The sequence below is a fragment of the Podarcis liolepis genome (assembly GCF_965112155.1).
Source record: "Podarcis liolepis genome assembly, chromosome: 15".
In the NCBI taxonomy this organism is placed as follows: domain Eukaryota; kingdom Metazoa; phylum Chordata; class Lepidosauria; order Squamata; family Lacertidae; genus Podarcis; species Podarcis liolepis.
In genome coordinates, this window is record NC_139566.1 from 11,012,874 (window position 1) to 11,032,785 (window position 19,912).

At 48.1% G+C, this 19,912-nt stretch overlaps 1 protein-coding gene across 10 annotated transcripts in view; it reads right to left on the bottom strand.

Moving 5' to 3' along the window:
• The window catches only part of LOC310694491 (lysosomal acid glucosylceramidase-like), a 54,985-nt gene that overhangs the window by 32,174 nt on the left and 2,899 nt on the right, over positions 1 to 19,912 (bottom strand). For 2 of the 10 annotated variants that reach the window (XR_014519730.1, XM_083477580.1), the window contains exons 1-2: positions 17,689 to 18,054; positions 1,503 to 1,602 (exon numbers count right to left, since the gene is read on the bottom strand). Coding sequence is in view for 9 of the 10 variants with exons in the window: in XM_083477580.1 (XP_083333706.1) it covers positions 1,503 to 1,602; positions 17,689 to 17,790 (202 nt within the window). In the remaining variant the exon portion in view is untranslated. Of the gene's footprint in view, positions 1 to 1,502; positions 1,603 to 13,770; positions 13,789 to 15,340; positions 15,692 to 16,478; positions 16,572 to 16,914; positions 17,122 to 17,173; positions 17,193 to 17,268; positions 17,643 to 17,684; positions 18,055 to 19,912 lie in introns of those variants that run through there. The other 8 variants (XM_083477587.1, XM_083477586.1, XM_083477588.1 and 5 more) reach the window with 8 other exon arrangements.

Sequence of the window (19,912 nt, forward strand, 5' to 3'; positions counted from 1 at the left end):
CCCTGTAACTTGGGGCTCTTTGTTGACACTGTTCAAACTGGATCAAGCCAAGGGGCCCCATCTAATCGAGAACCCTCTTCTCACAGGGCCCAACCTTACGCCTTCATGGGAAGACTGCAGGTCAGGCCAGGGTGCAAGGGCATGGAATGGGGGCGACTGCTTCCCCAGTCTGACTCTTCCAGAGAAGAAGGAGGCAGCTCAAAATTACAACAGGGGTTTGAGTGAAGCTCACAGCTCAGAGGAAGATGAGGGGGAAAGTTGGGAAATAATGGGAGAGGAGGAGGAGGATGAGTGGGCAGAACCAGAGCAGCTGGCTGACACGTTATCACTAGAAAGCATTCCAGACCCACCATCTCCCAGGACCCGGCGAGCCTTAAAAGTAGGAGAGCAAAGGGCTCAGAAGCAAAGGGGCCTCAGCGCCATCCGTAGAAAGGATGACGAATTAGGATGTGGGAGAGAAGGGGAGGGGAGATTTACTCGGGGCAGCGCCATTATTCCAAGAAGCTGCATTTCCAACCCTCTCTCTGTAAATATTTTATTTTATTTTATTTTATTTTATTTTATTTTAATAATACAGCAAAAACAGAACATCAACAGAAAGGGGGGGGTGAAATTTAAAAAGAACAAATAAACACAGTTCAAAAACATTGAAAACAAATATACTTGTTGCATAGCATTCCCCCCCCCCCACCCGCGGCTTCTCTCCGCCACAATTCGACTTCTTTAAATCTCTATCTCCACATTTATCCTTGCATTCTCCAAATATATCGTTGTTTGTACTTCTTTTATCTCTTTCCTTTTCCAGCTTGTACATATACTTTACATTCTTATCCTAAGCATATTAGCACATCTTTCTTAGAAAAATATTTTAACGTATACTGTATTTTTCGCTCTATAAGACACACCAGACCATAAGACGCACCTAGTTTTTGGAGGAGGAAAACAAGAAAAAACAAATTCTGAATCTCAGAAGCCAGAACAGCAAGAGGGATCGGTGCGCAGTGAAAGCAGCAATCCCTCTTGCTGTTCTGGCTTCTGGGATAGCTGCGCAGCCTGCATTCGCTCCATAAGGCACACACACATTTCCCCTTACTTTTTAGGAGGGAAAAAATGAATCTTATAGAGCAAAAAATACGGTAATCTTCTAAACATTCTCTCTCTCTGTAAATATTGAATAAAAGCAGATGGTAAGGACTTTTCCTTGTCTTATCCGTTCCTGGCGACCTGCCTTGGGGGTTGGTTCCTCTGCCGACTGATACTCCAGCTCCCATCAGCCCCAGTCGGAATGGCCAATGGGCAGGGATGATGGGAGTTGTAGTTCAGCAGTGTCCTTGGACTCCGACTCCCCTGAGCTTCAGCAGCAACTGGAGAGCACCAGCTTCCCCTCTCCCTGAAACAGAGGGCTGTTCTCTCTAGAGCTGCCCTTAGATGACCCAGCCCAGCAACACTCTTAAATCCTTATGTCTCCCCTCCCTCACAGTACAGTGGCCCTTTCCACTCACCTGTGGCATCTGCGACCACCTGAAGGAGGAAGAAGAGGAGGAAAAGGCTGGCCCCCACAGTCCTCATGATGATTTCGTCAAATCTTGAGAGAAGTCGCACCTATGCGCAGAAGGGTTGAGACCTGCTTATCAGGAAATCACACACACACACACGCTACACACACTTTGACGTAACCCAACAACTGCCTTGCAATGTGACAAGACCCAGCGCAAGATAGGGAGCGTTTCCCAACCTATGTGCCATGTTGCCTTCTGCAAAACCTTCCAGGGGCCGTGTGCCAGTGGTGTGCGGTGCCAAAGGAAAAGTTGGTGGGGCAAATAATGCCAGTCTTACCTTAGTACAGTCATACCTCAGGTTGAAGATATATACGATATAAAAGGTAAAGGTACCCCTGCCCGTACGGGCCAGTCTTGACAGACTCTAGGGTTGTGCGCCCATCTCACTTAAGAGGCCGGGGGCCAGCGCTGTCCGGAGACACTTCCGGGTCACGTGGCCAGCGTGACAAAGCTGCATCTGGCGAGCCAGAGCAGCGCACGGAAACGCCGTTTACCTTCCCGCCAGTAAGCGGTCCCTATTTATCTACTTGCACCCGGGGGTGCTTTCGAACTGCTAGGTTGGCAGGCGCTGGGACCGAGCAACGGGAGCGCACCCCGCAGCGGGGATTCGAACCGCCGACCTTTCGATCGGCAAGCCCTAGGCGCTGAGGCTTTTACCCACAGCGCCACCCGCGTCCCAAAGATATACGATATCTTTATTGTCATTGTCCCATGCATGCAGAACAATGAAATTGAAAAAAAGATGCTTCAGGGTTGAGCGTTTTCGGGTTGCGCTCTGTGGCGACCCAGAGGTAACGGAACATGTTACCTCTGGGTTTCACCACTTGCACATGCGCAGATGCTCAAAATGGCATCACGCGCATGCGCAGAAGCGGTGAAACACGACCTGCGCACGCACAGATGCTCAGGCGCAGGTTGCGTTCTGCTCTGGATGCGAACGGGGCTCCGAAACGGATCCCGTTCGCATCCAGAGGTACCACTGTACAGTGGTACCTCGGGTTACAGATGCTTCAGGTTACAGACACTTCAGGTTACAGACTCCACTAACCCAGAATTAGTACCTCAGGTTAAGAACTTTACCTCAGGGTGAGAGCAGAAATCGTGCAGCAGCAGTGGGAGGCCCCATTAGCTAAAGTGGTGCTTCAGGTTAAGAACAGTTTCAGGTTAAGAAGAGACCTCCAGAACGAATTAAGTTCTTAGCCAGAGGTACAACTGTATACTGTAGGCTAGTTTCGAGACGCACATTCAGACACCCGATTCTCTATCCTCTATCTGTGAGGCATGGTGAGAGGTCAACAGAACCGTAGAGTTGGAAGGGACCCTGAGGGTCATCTAGTCCAACCCCTTGAATGCAGGAATCTCAGCTAAAGCATCCATGACAGATGGCCATCTAACCTCTGCTTAAGAACCTCCAAGGAAGGAGAGTCCATCACCTCCCGAGGGAGTCTGTTCCACTGTCAAACAGCTCTTGCTGTCAGAAAGTTCTTCCTGATGTTTACTCGAAATCTCCTTTCTTGTAACTTGAAGTCATTGGTTTGAGTGCTACCCTTCTGAGCAGGAGAAAACAAGCCTCCTTAATCTTTCACGTGACAGCCCTTTTGATATTTGAAGATGGCTATCCTATCTACTCTCTGGAATCAGCTCCATCAGTCAAGAAACAATGCTTTGAATGCGTTATAAAGATGCAACAGCAGATGGCACCAGAGAGCAAAAAAAATTCTATGTGATTTTTACATAGGGTTTTTCTTTTTCTTTTGTTATAACTACTTAATTTCTAACTTATTGATGGTATTCCCGCCCACATCCCTCGTGTATACATCCACTCTCAGTCTCCTCTTTTCCAGGCTAAACATACACAGTTCCCCCGACTGTTCCTCATAAGGCTTGGTTTCCAGACCCTCGATCATCTTGGTTCCCCTCCTCTGCACATGTTCCGGATTGTCAACACCCTTCTTAAATTGTGGTGCCCAGAACAGGACACAATATTCTGGGTCAAGGGCATGTTCCATCCAGGGAAAACAGGACGGGTTAGGGGTATATATGTTGTGATGAGAGGGGTCATGGCTAGTAGGGAGGGAGTCCTAGAGGATTGCATTTGGCCTCCCAGCCCGAGGTTCCCCATCCCTGTGCTGGACTATGATCTGGGAGAGCAGGGTTCGAATCCCCACTCAGCCATGAAGCTCAGTTGGTGACCTTTGGCTCAGTCACCATCTGGTAGCCTAATCTACCTTGAGATGCTTGGAAGATACAGGTAGTATATACATGTAATATACAGATAAATAAATAATATATATTTTTTATTTTTCCCCCCCTGGTTTTTGCATTTTTTGTTACCTCTATGTATTTACAAGAAATGTTCAGGGGTTTTTGTTTCTGTTGTGTGTGTGTGTGTGTGTGTGTGTGTGTGTGCGCGTGTGTGTGTGTGTGTGTGTGCACCAATGCAGTTGGGAGGCTCCTGATCCCCAGCTGAGCCAGCTACACACACACACACACACACACACACACACACACACACACACTACACCAGTGTGGTGTAGTGGTTCAGAGCGGTAGATTCATAATCTGGGGAACCGGGTTCGCGTCTCCGCTCCTCCACCTGCAGCTGCTGGGTGACCTTGGGCTAGTCACACTTCTCTGAAGTCTCTCAGCTCCACTCACCTCACAGAGTGTTTGTTGTGGGGGAGGAAGGGAAAGGAGAAGGTTAGCCGCTTTGAGACTCCATAGGGTAGTGATAAAGCGGGATATCAAATCCAAACTCTTCTCTTTTTTGCTCTTCCAAATATGGCAACCCTAAGTAACGGAGGGGAGGGGAGCTTTATTCTGTGCAACATCAGATTGAGAGTAAGATGCTTTTTCTGAGTCTTATTGTGTTCCGGTTGAAATAAAATAACTGTAAAGTGCGCTCTCTCTCTCTCTCTCTGTGTTTGTGATTTCCTGGGCGGTTAGCCAGGAGCCATCGACAACATGACATGCTGCCATCCTCCGGGCCAAAGCTGCAGCTCAAACATCGACCTGGCATGGACCTATTGTACTTGTACTTTGTACAATTTATTAAGTACAACCAAACCTCAGTTCCTGGACGGCTCCGTTTTGGAACATTTCGGCTCCCAAACGCCGAAAACCTGGAAGTAAATGCTCTGGTTTTCGAACGTTTTTCGGAAGTCGAACGTCCAGCACGACTTCCGCTTGGGTGCAGGAAGCTCTTGCAACCAATCGGAAGCTGTGCCTCGGTTGTCAAACATTTCGGAAGCCAAACTGGCTTCTGGAATGGATTACGTACAACAACCGAGGTTTGAAGTATAACACTTCTGGCAGGCAGAAATGATGGAGTGGATTTCAAGCGCTTTAGGCAGTCCCCTTCTTCTTCTTCCCAATGTAATAGGAATTTTATGGTCTTAGATACCGGTATATGGTAATGTTCATAAGTGTACCAACCAAGCACATACATAGATCAGCACAAGAAGGCCAACCTGGAACCATTTTGATTCCTAAACTGACCAAATCTTTTCTCTGCAAGGTCAAAATGGAAAAGCCTCCCCATTGTCTTTTCCTTCACAAATCCTGTCTGTGTTTGAATAGGGTGTGAGCCTGTGACCTGGCCCAGGAACTAAGTATTTATCATTACAAAAGACTGGCCAGGCTCCCCAGGCAATCCAATCAAGTAACCTGCCAGACAGGTGATAAACAAGGACAAGAGATAAACAACATTTAAATTTCTGCTTAGACCGCCTTTTCTGTGACGTAGGTATGATGTATCTGAGGGGTGGTCTTAGGTTACACCCCTTCTGTGATGTATGTATGATGTTTCTGGGGGTGGTCTTGATCTACAGGGTGGCAATTTCAAAAGTCTTTATAAGGCCTTGCACACCATTTTTCTGGGTCCTCCTCCTTTCCTGCGTGTGAGGGGATCAGATCAGTAAAGATCAAGCCTTCTAGCTGCTTTGCTTCTCAATATTCTCTGGTTGGCCTCTGTTATTTTCTCCTACCAATAGGGAACCTATGTAAGGACTCTATATGGGCTCTTGGATACCCCATAAGGGAAAAGGGCAATTTTTGTTTACAACACCATGATCGTTCAATTCCCTGGAATTTTAGAGGCCCAAACTAGCTTCCTTCCTGATGCCCAGTGCCATCTCAGCCTGCCCTGCCTTTTGCACCAGACTTGGCTAGACCTTTTGTAATGAGTGTGGGGTTGCTCGTGCGTAAGTTACCGCCACTCCTGGCTGTGTTGCCTTGTTAAACCTTTCTGTCTGGACAGCCCTTCACTTCGTGGCTGCCTCAGTCGCTAGCAGAATCCGTCAGTGGGCGCCTCCCAAACCTTCTCCAACATAAAAGTTGTTTGACGCCAAGTCTCCTCCCACTCTCCCTGCGCGGAAGTCCTCCGCACAGGGAGGGCGCGGGCAGCGGAGGACCCGTGCTCTCCCCGCTGGTGTCCGGCGAAGAGTCCTGGAGCCCCCTCTCCGATTCCCCCCTCTGCCCCCCCATCCCTGGTGTTGCGCTGATCTGCCTCCCCATCTGCTGAGCTGCTTCTCTCCCTGCTGGGCCCTTCTCCAGCATCATTTGAGAGCCTTCCCTCCGCCTCTGGCTCCAATGTCAGTTCCCTGACACCTTTGCATTAACTCCGTTTCTCATTTTCCCAGTTCCCCACATTTTGCATTTTTGGGATAAGAAAATGCGAAGGGGAAAACCCTACACAAATCTGGAGTGGAGTCCCTAAGACGGTTGGATGGCGCCTTCTTCGCCTCCTTCTGGCGACTCCTGCAGCCAAGCTGGTACGAAACTTATTGCTCTGCTTTCCTTTGGACCACGTCAGCAAGGTGAAGAGGGGGATATTGCCGTCTGGGCAGCCCAGGACCTCCAGCCACACTGGCCAGGACTGTTCCCTGGAGAGGTTATTTTGGTGCCTGCTAACGCAGCAAAAACAGCACAGGAGGCAGCAGTTATGAGTTACCAGTCTCTGCAGCCACAGCAGGCGCTGCGATTCTCCAGCAGTATTACTTCACCCCCGAAGACACATTCCATGATTTTTTGATACAGACAGATGCCAGCAACACACATTCTGCAGCCATTTGCAACTTTTATATTTAAAAAAATCCTCATGGAAATCTATCAGCATTTCAGAGCCTATTGGATTGTGCCAATGGGCCATCATGGTCCAACACGTATTTAGCCATTCTCAATGTTAAACCTTCATTCCACTACACAGACATTCAATTTCAGTGTAAATTAAACCAATTATACTTAACAATTCTGAAATTGTGTACACTGGACTGTGTACAGTGGTACCTCGGGTTACATACGCTTCAGGTTACAGACTCCGCTAACCCAGAAATAGTGCTTCAGGTTAAGAACTTTGCTTCAGGATGAGAACAGAAATCGTGCTCCGGCGATGCAGCAGCAACAGGAGGACCCATTAACTAAAGTGGTGCTTCAGGTTAAGAACAGTTTCAGATTAAGAACGGACCTGTGGAACAAATTAAGTACTTAACCCGAGGTACCACTGTATTGCTAACATGGGTTCCCCCCCCTTTCTGAGGGACTCTAAGCTCCTAAATGATTACCTGTTGATGGTTTTCTGTTACTCTAAACTGAATGTAACCTTTGACCATGTGACTAAGGCAAGGAGTTGCAAATCCTCATCTTGAAAGGGTGGTGGCTGTTTGTCATTCTCTGAAAGCCACAGAGAACAAAAGGATGTGATAATAAAGGCTCTCCAAGAGGGACATAGCCTTAGGCAGCCTAAAGCAGATTGGAATGGGAGAGAGAGAGACACTGTTTTGATTTCTGGAGCGATCTTTTATTTCTAAGATGCTGAGCCTGTGCTGGACATTGCACAAGACCTTTTGATATTTGGGATGTATATGTGTGATAGGAATTTTATGGTCTTAGATATATGGTAATGTTCATAACTGCACATACATAGATCAACACAGGAAGACCATCCTGGAACCATTTTGATTCCTAAACTGACCAAATCCTTTCTCTGCAAGGTTAAACTGGAAAAGCCTCCCCATTGTCTATTTCCTCACAAATCCTGTCTCAAAGAGATGAATAAGGTGTGAGCTTGTGACCTGGCCCAGGAAATAAGTATTTTACCACTACAAAAGAATGGCCAGGCTCCCCAGGAAATCCAATCAAGTAACCTGCTAGACAGGAGATAAACAAGGACAAGGGAAAAACAACATTTAAATTTCTGTGGTGTAGGTGGGATGTATCTGAGGGGTGGTCTTAGGTTATACCCCTTCTGTGATGTATGCATAATGTTTCTGGGGGTGGTCTTGATCTAGAGAATGGGAATTTCAAAAGTCTTTATAAGCCCTTGCACGGCATTTTGGGGGGTCCTCTTCCTCTCCTGCGTGTGAGGGTAGCACCCTGTTGCAACAGATCAATAAAGATCAAGCTTACTAGCTGCTTTGCTTCTCAATATTCTCTGGTTGGCCTCTGTTATTTTCTCCTACCAATAGGGAACCTATGTAAGGACTCTATATGGGCTCTTGGATACCCCATAAGGGAAAAGGGCATATTTTTATTTACAACAACTGTATTTTGCATTTGCTGGATTTACTGTTTTTTGAAGGGTTCTGCAAGTAAAGTTTGAATAAAACTTTTATGGATCTGGACAATGATTACTTCCAAAAGGAGCCTAGTTCTTATGCACCACCCAGTCGCTTCAAACCACACAATATTAATATCTGCAATAGGCCTTCGGTCTGTCACTTCAGAGGCACACAGCCTTTGAACATGAAAGGTCCACTGAGCTATACCTCACGGCTACTACCTCTTGGTAGATTATTCTACCTCCACATTTTTGTCTCGCCCTCTGCCCCGCACCCCTTAAACCCATCTGCCTGAGGGGCTATCATAAGCATCTTGTGATCATCATGTTGACATTGGCCACAGGACAAAGCCACATATCTGAGACAAAAACGAACAGGGAAGCTGCCCGTACGTGGTGAGAACAAGCCTTTCTAGACCTTCATATACTTTTCCTTCTGCTAAAGAGGCCTCTTCTTGAGGAATCTGCTGTCCCAAAGAGATAAGTTTTGATCTAAGAACACATACACTAAAAGTTACTAGCCCTCATGAGTGCATGTGTGTGGAAATCTTTCAACCCTGTGCCATGCGTTGAAGAGTGAGACAGCTGCAATTATGGTTTTTTGGAAGCCCCACAACCATCTAGAGCAGGGGTCTGCAACCTTTAAGACAAAAAGAGCCACTTGGACCCGTTTCCGAAGAAAAAAAAACTGGGAGCCACAAAACCATTACGACATTTAAAACAAATATATCTCCGGAGCCGTGATCTGACAGCGGGCAGGAAGGTGACGTCGGGACGGTGCATGACTAACGCATGCAACGCCCCCATGCGATGTCACAGCCAGTACAGCACCCGCCACAGTGGGGAGTGTCGGGGCGCACAATGCGCCTCCTCCCCTCGCTAGTATCCGCCCCGGAGCCGCAGCAAAGGTGTAAAAGAGCCACATGTGGCTCCGGAGCCGCGGGTTGCAGACCCCTGATCTAGAGAGATACTTGGTGACCTACAAGCTGTTCCCTGGGAATAGACGAGTTCCACTGTTTCCTGTTGTGGGATCCTTCTGTCTCCGAGCTTGAGAGATAAGCTGCTGATTCACTTGATTCCTCTTGGCTTCAACCAGGAGGTTAGACTTCCAAAACTAGTTCTGTTTGGTGCCCAAGGCTTGTTTCTGTGCTGTTACTAATTTGCACATTATTCATAAGATTAGAAATGAAGAGGGAACGCACAAGCTGGCCATGGAAGGGTGGGGTGTAATTTTAAAAGGCGCTGTTGCGCATTAACCATAATTGCTGCCTTTGGAACTGCTCATGTGTGATGCTTCCCCCAAAGAAGCCTGGGAGGTGTAGTTTGTTGTTGTTGTTGTTTAGTCATTTAGTCGTGTCCGACTCTTCATGACCCCATGGACCAGAGCACGCCAGGCAGTCCTGTCTTCCACTGCCTCCTTTAAAGGTAAAGGTAAAGGACCCCTGACGGTTAAGTCCAGTCGCAAACGACTCTGGGGTTGAGGTGCTTGTCTCGCTTTACTGGCCAAGGGAGCCGAAGTTTGCCCACAGACAGTTTTTCTGGGTCATGTAGCCAGCATGACTAAGCCGTTTCTGGCGAAACCAGAGGAGCGCATGGAAACGCTGTTTACCTTCCTGCCGGAGCGGTACCTATTTATCAAATTGCACTGGCATCCTTTCCAACTGCTAGGTTGGCAGGAGCTGGGACCGAGCAACAGGAGCTCACGCCATCACGGGGAATCGAACCGCTGACCTTCTGATTGGCAAGTCCAAGAGGCTCAGTGGTTTAGACCACAGTGCCACGTGCATCCCTACTGCCTCCTTTAAGGTAAAGGTAAAGGGACCCCTGACCATTAGGTAAAGTCATGACCGACTCTGGGGTTGCGGCGCTCATCTTGTTTTATTGGCCGAGGGAGCCGGCGTACAGCTTCCAGGTCATGTGGCCAGCATGACTAAGCCTCTTCTGGCGAACCAGAGCAGCGCATGGAAGCGCCCTTTACCTTCCTGCCAGAGTGGTACCTATTTATCTACTTGCACTTTGACGTGTTTTCGAACTGCTAGGTTGGCAGGAGCAGGGACCGAGCAACAGGAGCTCACCCCGTCGTGGGGATTCGAACCGCCGACCTTCTGATTGGCAAGTCCTAGGCTCTGCGGTTTAACCCACAGCGCCACCCACGTCCCACGTACAATTCCTTCTTTGAGTACTCAGACCAGGTATGGGAGGTGCTTGGAGAAGGGAACACTGCAGAGAAGGGTGAGGTGAAGGAGCAGCGAGCGATTATTATTATTATTATTATTATTATTATTCACCCCACCCATCTGACTGGGTAGCCCAGTCTGGGCGGCATTCAACATATATAAAAACATAATAAAACATTAAACATTTTTTTTAAAAAAAAACTTCCCCAAGGGCTGCCTTCAGATGTCTTCTAAAAGTTGTAAAGTTACTTATCTCCTTGGCTCGGCGGGGTCACATAACTCCATACCCTCCAACATTTCTCCAGTGAAAATAAGGACGTCCTAGGGAAAAGCGGGGGCATTCTGGGATCAAATCAGAAACTGGGACGGCTTCTGTAAATCCCTGGGAAATAGGGACACTTGGAGCGTCTGGCTTTGATGCCTACCAACCTGGGTGGCTTTTAAAAGACAAATTCATGGAGGAAATAGGGTTGCCATATGTCCTCTTTTCCCAGGACACGTCGTTTTCTTTCACGGTTAGAGCCATTATAACGATCCATAGTTAAAATTAGAAGCCGGCAAATGTGTCCACAGGAGGGGAGAGTTAATAGTGCTATAGAAATAGGGAGGGGGGGTCCCCCACCATAGAAATTAATAAATGCTCAGGTTTGGGGTTCTTTGTGATACGAAGGCAGAACTTAAGCTGCAAGGGGATTCCTGATCTGCCTTACGCAAACCTGGCTGGCTGGCTGAGGGAAGGGCAGAGCTGCCAGCATTACAATAGAGAGCCATCAAGGGTTGCCCACAACTTCTTATCCCAGGTGTGACCAAAGACTGGAGATCTGAAAGGTCAAGAGGCCCACTGGTTTAGACCACAGCGCCACCCGCGACAGACCCCAGGAGCGTGTCTGGAACCCCTCTGGACTTGCAGAGAGGGAGGGTGGAACATGACTTTTATAACAGTAGCATTGCAGAGTTGGCGATGACACACAGAGAAGATAACCACATTCCGTTCTTCTGCCGTTCTTCTGGGCCCGAGACCAAAAATGTCGGGCTCTCCGCTCGGCCAAGCTATTAAAGCTCATTTTCCTCCAGCCAAGTCCTTCGGAATTAACGACCTGAGCCTTTGATGAGGCCTCAGGCACATTCCCGTTCAGGAGAGTTTCCAGCACAGGGAAGTGATGAAATTTATGGCTACATGGCTAAAGAGTTTTATTTCTCGCTACGCAGACAGGAAAGAAAAATACATCCTCTCTCTATAAAAGCAGAGTGCAACTGAACAACAAAGGAACAGGAAACCAGTACATCACATCCGTCTCCCATGAGACTTCCAACAGTATGGAATATGTGGAATGTAAACAGAGCCTTGTGACTCAGCTGCTCAGTGGCAAAACAGAAACCAACAGACCCTGAGGGTCCAGGAGTTGCTCTTATGCTCAGATACCGCTTGCTGCCTTCTTATCGCCACCAGGCAGGCCACTGTGAGAGCAAGGTGCCTGACTAAGATGGACCATTTGCCTGATCCAGCAGCCTTCGCTTATTTTCATCTCCATGATCTGCTCCTGATGCTGCATGGAATGGCTACATCACAACCACCACCACAACAACACACTAACACACCCAGAGGTTCCAGTTGTAGATAGGTAGCCGTGTTGGTCTGCCATAGTCAAAATAAAAAAAATTCCTTCCAGTAGCACCTTAAAGACCAACTAAGTTAGTTCTTGGTATGAGCTTTCGTGTGCATGCACACTTCTTCAGATACTCCTCATCTCTCCGTCTTCCCCTGTCCTAGCCATTGCCTGCCTGTGAGGTGTTCTCAAAGTAAAGGAAAGATTGAACTCTGATTACCGGTAATAAGAATACACACAGAGGCTTGAACCAGCAAGACTCTGGGAAGGGTGCGTATAATAATCTCTCTCTCTCTCTCTCTCTCTCTCTCTCTCTCTCTCTCTCTCTCCCCCCCCCCTCGGCCCAGGTCGTTTTATTCACAAAAGAACTTTTTACAGGGTGTTCGTAAGAACCAATCAGATTTCTTCTGAGCATTTCCACAAACCCCACGTGGGAACAAAGTTAAACTACCAAAACTAATTAAGCACGGGGTAAACAAAGAACAGAACTGCAAAGGAGAGCATTTGGCAACCATGGAGGTGATAAACAAACAATATGCATGATAAGAAGGGTTGCCAGGAGGACAGCGATCATTATCACCTTCGTGTGAGATCTGTTTCCCCGCCCTAAGATTAACATCCTGGGATTAACATATCAGAAGAAAACTTGCCCACATCAAAGAAACTTGCCCACTATCTTTGATGACCCAGGAGCCTGCCTGGTGAAGCAACTGGGCTGTGTACGTGACTTATGAAGAGAGAGATGGGTAGTAGAGGAAATGGCCAGAGATGCAGAGGGTTGTGGGATTTGATCAGAAATTATTGTCAATGTATCAAACCCAGTCAACACAATGCATTCATCGTGGACACAATGGCTTGATTTTATAATTCCTCATAGTAATCCCACCTGACCCCACACTCTGAATATTTGCACTCCTACAGCCTCTCCCTTAGGGGGAGTTTGAGGACAGCCACTCCTTGCTTTTGGGGCCAGGGAGTCTGAATCAAACTTTGAAATGAGCCTGGGTCACGCTCTCCTCAGGCTTGTCTCGGCAATTCCTGTTCCTCCTTTCCTAGGTTCAAAAGGCAGGCTGCCTCCCACATGGAGGTGTTTGGTGTGGGTGTGGAAATGGAACGGAGTATCTTGAGAAAGGGCATGGCCGGCTGGAATCCAGAACATGAGCTCGGCAGTCCATTAGGACTAATTTGGCTCTTGCTCCACCAACCCTTCTTGCTTGCAACCAGTTCAGAGGCACTGCTGAACTCAGGAAGGAGAGGGCAAACGGGGACAAAACGATGGGTTCTCTGCCTTTTGACTCAGCAGCTGCAACAGGCATTAACTAATTACCTCTCCACATTGCGATATTTTGCAACAGGCCAGATCGCTTAATTCAGTGATGGCCAAACTTGGCCCTCCAGCTGTTTTGCGACTACAACTCCCATCATCCCTAGCTAACAGGACCAGGGGTCAGGGATGATGGGAACTGTAGTCCCAAAACAGCTCGAGGGGCGAGTTTGGCCATCACTGGCTTAATTAATCACTTTGTTTGCACAGAAATGGGGGCTTTGTGTGGGCTGTGTGGTGCTCCCATTTACCCCAAGTGCCAGAGAGCAGGTGGGTGGCATAGAAGACCCAAAGGGGTCTCCATCGAGGGCAGAGGGTCCCAAACTTATTTGGCCTACAGCCCCCTTTTCAGAAAAAAAATTACCCAGCCTCTGTCCCCCCCCCCCCAGATATCTACTTTCTTTAAGCAAACAAACAGAAAGATGCAGTGACAAATTTGCATTGTATTTTTGTCAGCAGCATTCTTCAGTCACCGCAATTAGCTGTTTACAATCGGTGTACACACACACACACACACACACACACACACACACACACACAGTGGTACCTCGGGTTACAGACGCTTCAGGTTACAGACGCTTCAGGTTACAGACTCCGCTCACCCAGAAATAATACCTTGGGTTAAGAACTTTACCTCAGGATGAGAACAGAAATCGTGTGGTGGCGGCGCAGCGGCAGCGGGAGGCCCCATTAGCTAAAGTGGTGCTTCAGGTTAATAACAATTTCAGGTTAAGAACGGACCTCCGGAACGAATTAAGTTCTTAACCCGAGGTACCACTGTGTGTGTGTGTGTGTGTGTGTACGTACACACACACACACACACACACACACACACACACACACACACAGAGTTAACTTGCATTTTGAGTGTCTATGTGGAAAATAACCACTACGACTTTAACTCCATGTTACATTGGGCGCCATTACGCAACACATCAAACACGTACAAACGCTTTCTCAAATTATTCTTCCCTTTTTTTCTCTATGCTTTTGCCACCCCCTTATTTTTATTTAATGCCCCCCCAATTGCACCCAAAGCTACCCCCCCGATAATTTCAGTGCCCCCCAGGGGAGGTATATGCTTTTGGGAAAGCCCCATAAATAGAGCACAGGCGCCAACAGCCCTTCACTCGCTTGTGTCCCTCAGCACCAAGCACTCAGAGGTAGACTGCCATTGAGCATGGATGTTCTTTCTCTAAGAAGATCCCATTTTCCCCCTCATGGCAGCCTGGTAAATGTCTGGCAGCCCGGCAATACACCCCACAAGCCTCAAACCCTCTACAACTAAGCATATACCGTATTTTTCGCTCTATAAGACGCACCAGACCACAAGACGCACCTAGTTTTTGGAGGAGGAAAACAAGAAAAAAAATATTCTGAATCCCAGAAGCCAGAACAGCAAGAGGGATTGCTGTGCAGTGAAAGCAGCAATCCCTCTTGCTGTTCTGGCTTCTGGGATAGCTGCGCAGCCTGCATTCGCTCCATAAGACGCACACACATTTCCCCTTACTTTTTAGGAGGGAAAAAGTGACTCTTATAGAGCAAAAAATACGGTATTTAAAAAGGAAAGAAACTTGGGATCTGAGGAATCAGAATATGCAGTCTGACTAGTGAACCGGCCACTATTAGTATTGCTGCTACCAGAAGATGTCGGGTTAAAGGCTTAAAATGCACTTCCAACTTGCCTGCCCCATAAGATTTATGTATTCCCTGTCCTGTAAGTATGCCAACTTCAGGGAAAACTGAACCCACAAAAGCCTGATCCTTCTTTGCCTTCCTTAAACACTTTTCAAGCTGAGCTGCTGGGTGTGACCCACTTGCAGTGAATTTGGATGTGGTTTCTAATAAAAGAGAGGTATAATCAATCCATTTCTGTAGCTGCCCCTCCCTGCCCCCCCCAGCTACGCCTATGGCCCCAGACAAACATTTCCTCCCTCCCCTTTATACACTCCCCATGCTGTGAAGATTTGGGCTCAGCTGCCGGGGGAATAATAGCACCTTTCCTGTTGGTTCGTCCAAGTCTTAAAAGTTCAGTCCTATTCCTTTCAGTCTGGGATTCTTTAACAGTTGGGATGAAGCAGCGACAGGCGATTGTTTAAGGGTTCAGCCAAACTTACCTATTGCCCTGCACTTTCAGAAAACAGGCTAGATGGCTTGGTTGGTTAAAGTGTGGCGCTGATTACGCCAAGGTTGCAGGTTTGATCCCCGTAAGCGACAGCTGCATATTCCTGGGGTTAGACTAGATTGTCCTCAGGGTCCTTCACAACTCTAGGTCTGTGCTTTAAAGCTCCCTGTCCAAGCGCTTTTCTTCCTCTTCTCTCTCTCTCTCTCTCTCTCTGCTGCTTTCTCCTGGAAAACTTGTTCTTTAATGCTGAATCAAGACAAACAGCAACTTGGAGTTTCCATGCGCTGTCGTTTGCTCCGATTCAGCAGTAAAGAATGAGTTTTGTGGGGGAAGCACGAGGGCAAAAACAAAATGTGTCAGAGGTGTGTCAGAGCTTTAAAGCTCAGGCCCGGCCCAGAAACAGGACACAAAAGGAAGCCATTAATCTCCATGACATAACTTTAAATCTCCATAACAGAACTTTAATAGTTGGTCTTTAAGGTGCTACTGGAAGGAATTTTTTTATTTTGACTATGGCAGACCAACACGGCTACCTATCTGTAACTGGAACCATGGAAGGCACCACATTGAGCCGCATGAAATGGAAGTCCATCAACCTCACTTAGTTGGTCTTTAAGGTGCTACTGGAAGGAATTTTTTTATTAGAACTTTAATAGGCACTCTAAATATTTCAGTTTTATTAGACAGTGTTGTCCTGCCACAACCTGCTCTGCTCATGCCAAGCCAACAGATGGATAACATATACAGTCATACCTCAGGTTGAAGTAGCTTTGTGTTCCTTCTGGGTTTCGTCGCTCGCGCATGCGCAGACGCTCAAAATGATGTCATGCCCAGAAGCGGCGAATTGCGACACCGCACACGCGCAGACGCAGGTTGTGTTCGCTTCAGGATGCGAACGGGGCTCCGGAATGGATCCCGTTCGCATGCAGAGGTACCACTGTACTCTGGAAGCTTTTAGAGCAAATGAAGCGCAGAGACCGTGATCGGTGTGTGGATACTATATTTTTCTATGTCTAAGATGCCCCCATGTAGAAGCCGACCCCCTTTTTTAAAAATCCAAAATTAAGAAATTAAGTTGTTTAGCTTTTTTGGAGGGTGGGGGAGGTCACTTCCCCCAGTCGCTCACCCACCTGCCCGCCCCTGCCGATCGCTTGCCACAGCCACTGCCAATCGCACACCTTGCCGCAGCCGCCAATTGTCTGCCTGCTCGCCGCCACAAAACACCCGCCCGCCCACTTGCCACAGCCACCAATTGCCTGCCCAATTGCTGCAGCCACAGCCAATCTCCAGCACGCCTTGCCGCAGCCACCAATCACCCGCCCAATCGCCGCTGCCATTCTCCTGCTTGCTGCCGCCGTTAATCACACGTCCCCCCTTTGCATTCACTATCCAGTGTATAAGACGACACCAATTTTTGCCTTTTTGCAAAAAGCATCATCTTAGACACAGAAAAATACAGTAACTAGCAGCAGTGCTTTTATTCAGCCGGAGCGTAGCTCCAGCCCCTCTCATGTGGGTGCCATTGCAGGCTGGCACGTCCTCTGCCTGCTTCTTGCCTTTACGTACTTCTGAGAAGCCCAAAACAAACATCGTGAGTCAAAATGGAAGCTGGCCAGCATGTGTGAGTCTGCACTTGTTTACTATGACTCCACCTAGGTTCTAGCTGTTCCTAGCCACAACTGAGCTATGGGCTGGGGCCAATTATTATTTCTTCAGTCCATCTCCCGTACAGCAGCAGTAGGCTTTAAGCTTTGCAGTCAGGCCTCTAGCGTTGCACGTGGACATGTTACCACGAGGGTCCTTCTGAGATGCCCTAGCCGTCTACCTGAATCTCAGAGAATGAGGGAGGCGGGGTGCAATTATTTGAACGGTACCAGAACCAGGGCCGGCCCCGAAACCAGCTAGGGAGACATCTTGTACCTCCGTGGGCGATGGATGCGGCTGTTGCCAAACCGGCCTCTGTTTAGGGCTGCCCCGAGTTGCCCGGCAACTAATGGTAACAACTTCGTGGTGAGTTCCGGCACCTATTTTCCTTGGGAAAAAGCACCGGCTAGCAGTACCGGGTTGGTTTCTGCAGGTCTGGGCAAATCTCAGGACCCAACAAGGCCTTTCTTATGTTCATGATGTTAAGGCTACTAGCCACAATTGCTCAGCCAACAGCCACAATAGCCTCCACCCAGAAAAGCAACCATTGCCACCTGCTACAGGGCTTCTCAGGAGAACCACTGGAGACCAGGACAGAGGGGGCTGGGGTCCGGTCCTGGAGGACTTGCCTTCTCTTTCCAAACAGCCAGGAGGGGAACCTCCATTTATAAAGCCGGTGACTATTTACTTACTCACAGCAGCTTCACTCAACCTGGTGTTTTCCACACATGTGGTTGAACTGTAGCTCACGTCATTCCTGACCAGACAGGCTGGGGTTGGAAATCCAACATCATCCATTGTTATGTATTGAAGTTCTCACCCTGGCCACCAGGGATAATATTGTGTATATAGTTTTCACTCAGGTCCACGTCAGCTGATTTAGGTGGGAAACCCTGGGTTGTTGTTGTTACAATGTTCACCGGACAAACTGCACATGTAAAGCTGTATGGTGAATAGGGTCAATTAATATGTGGTGGTGAGTCTTACGGGTGATATTGTTAACAGTGAAAAAGCTATGCCTGCGAACTTGTAAAATTGGAATCAATATGCTTATGTGCCTTGTTGTTGTTTAGTCGTTTAGTCATGTCCGACTCTTCGTGACCCCATGGACCAGAGCACACCAGGCACTCCTGTTTTCCACTGCCTCCCGCAGTTTGGTCAGACTCATGCTGGTAGCTTCGAGAACACTGTCCAACCATCTCGTCCTCTGTCCTCCCCTTCTCCTTGTGCCCTCCGTCTTTCCCAACATCAGGGTCTTTTCCAGGGAGTCTTCTCTTCTCATGAGGTGGCCAAAGTATTGGAGCCTCAGCTTCAGGATCTGTCCTTCCAGTGAGCACTCAGGGCTGATTTCCTTCAGAATGGAGAGGTTTGATCTTCTTGCAGTCCATGGGACTCTCAAGAGTCTCCTCCAGCACCAGAATTCAAAAGCATCAATTCTTCGGCGATCAGCCGTCTTTGTGGGCCAGCTCTCACTTCCATACATCACTACTGGGAAAACCATAGCTTTACATATATGGACCTTTGTTGGCAAGGTGATGTCTCTGCTTTTTAAGATGCTGTTATGCACCTTACTGAAACCAATAAGGATTTTGCTGTGTGTAATGGAACTAATATGATTGTAACTAATGCCTTATCTCAGTGGGGAGGGGTGTTATGTATTGAAGTTCTCACCCTGGCCACCAGGGGTATTGTGCATATAGTTTTCACTCAGGTCCACGTCAGTTAATTTAGGCAGGAAACCCTGGGGTGTTGCTGTTACAATGTTGACAGCTGACTGCCTATAAAAGCAGACCGGCTGAGCTGTTCAGTTCAGCTCAGTTCCAGCATACTTATAAAGAACTACTTGGAGAAATCTCTGTGTTGTCTGCTATGTCCACTCACTACTTAATATCTATGGAGAGCAGCCCATTTGGGAAAGGCTAACTGGTGGTACTGTGGGTTAAGCCACAGAGCCTAGGACTTGCTGATCAGAAGGTTGGCGGTTTGAATCCCCGCGACGGGGTGAGCTCCCGTTGCTCGGTCCATGCTCCTGCCAACCTAGCAGTTCGAAAGCATGTCAAAGTGCAAGTAGATAAATAGGCACTGCTCCGGCGGGAAGGTAAACGGTGTTTCTGTGCGCTGCTCTGGTTTGCCAGAAGCGGCTTAGGCATGCTGGCCACAGGACCCGGAAGCTGTACGCCGGCTCCCTCGGCCAGTAAAGCGAGATGAGCGCCACAACCCCAGAGTCGGCCACGACTGGACCTAATGGTCCGCGGTTCCTTTACCTTTACCTTAACTGGTGGTATTATTATTAGTTCTGTATTCCACCTTTTCTGCAAGGAGTTCAAGGGGGCATACATTGTTATCTTTCTCCCTGTTTTATTCCCCCCCCCCCAAAAAAACCCCTGTAAGCTGAGAGACTGCCCAAAGTCACCAACTGAGTTATATGGCCGAGTGGGGATTTGAACCCATGTCCCAGTCCAACATTCTAGAAACAGCGCCACATTGGCTCTCACATTCCTTGCTCTATCCATCACAAGGTCCTGTCTGCAAGGACAAATCTGGCACAGGTAAATATGACCTCCATGCAAGACAATCTTCCCTCCCATTCACTCCTCTCCCTACTGACCGTATTTTTTGCTCTGTAAGACTCACCAGACCACAAGACGCGCCTAGTTTTTGGAGGAGGAAAACAAGAAAAAAAATATTCTGAATCTCAGAAGCCAGAACAGCAAGAGGGATAGCTGCGCAGTGAAAGCAGCAATCCCTCTTGCTGTTCTGGCTTCTGTGATAGCTGCGCAGCCTGCATTCGCTCCATAAGACGCACACACATTTCCCCTTACATTTTAGGAGGGAAAAAGTGAGTCTTATAGAGCAAAAAATACGGTATATCAGCTGTAGTTGAGAAACATAAAATTCTAAAATGCAATACAGTGGTACC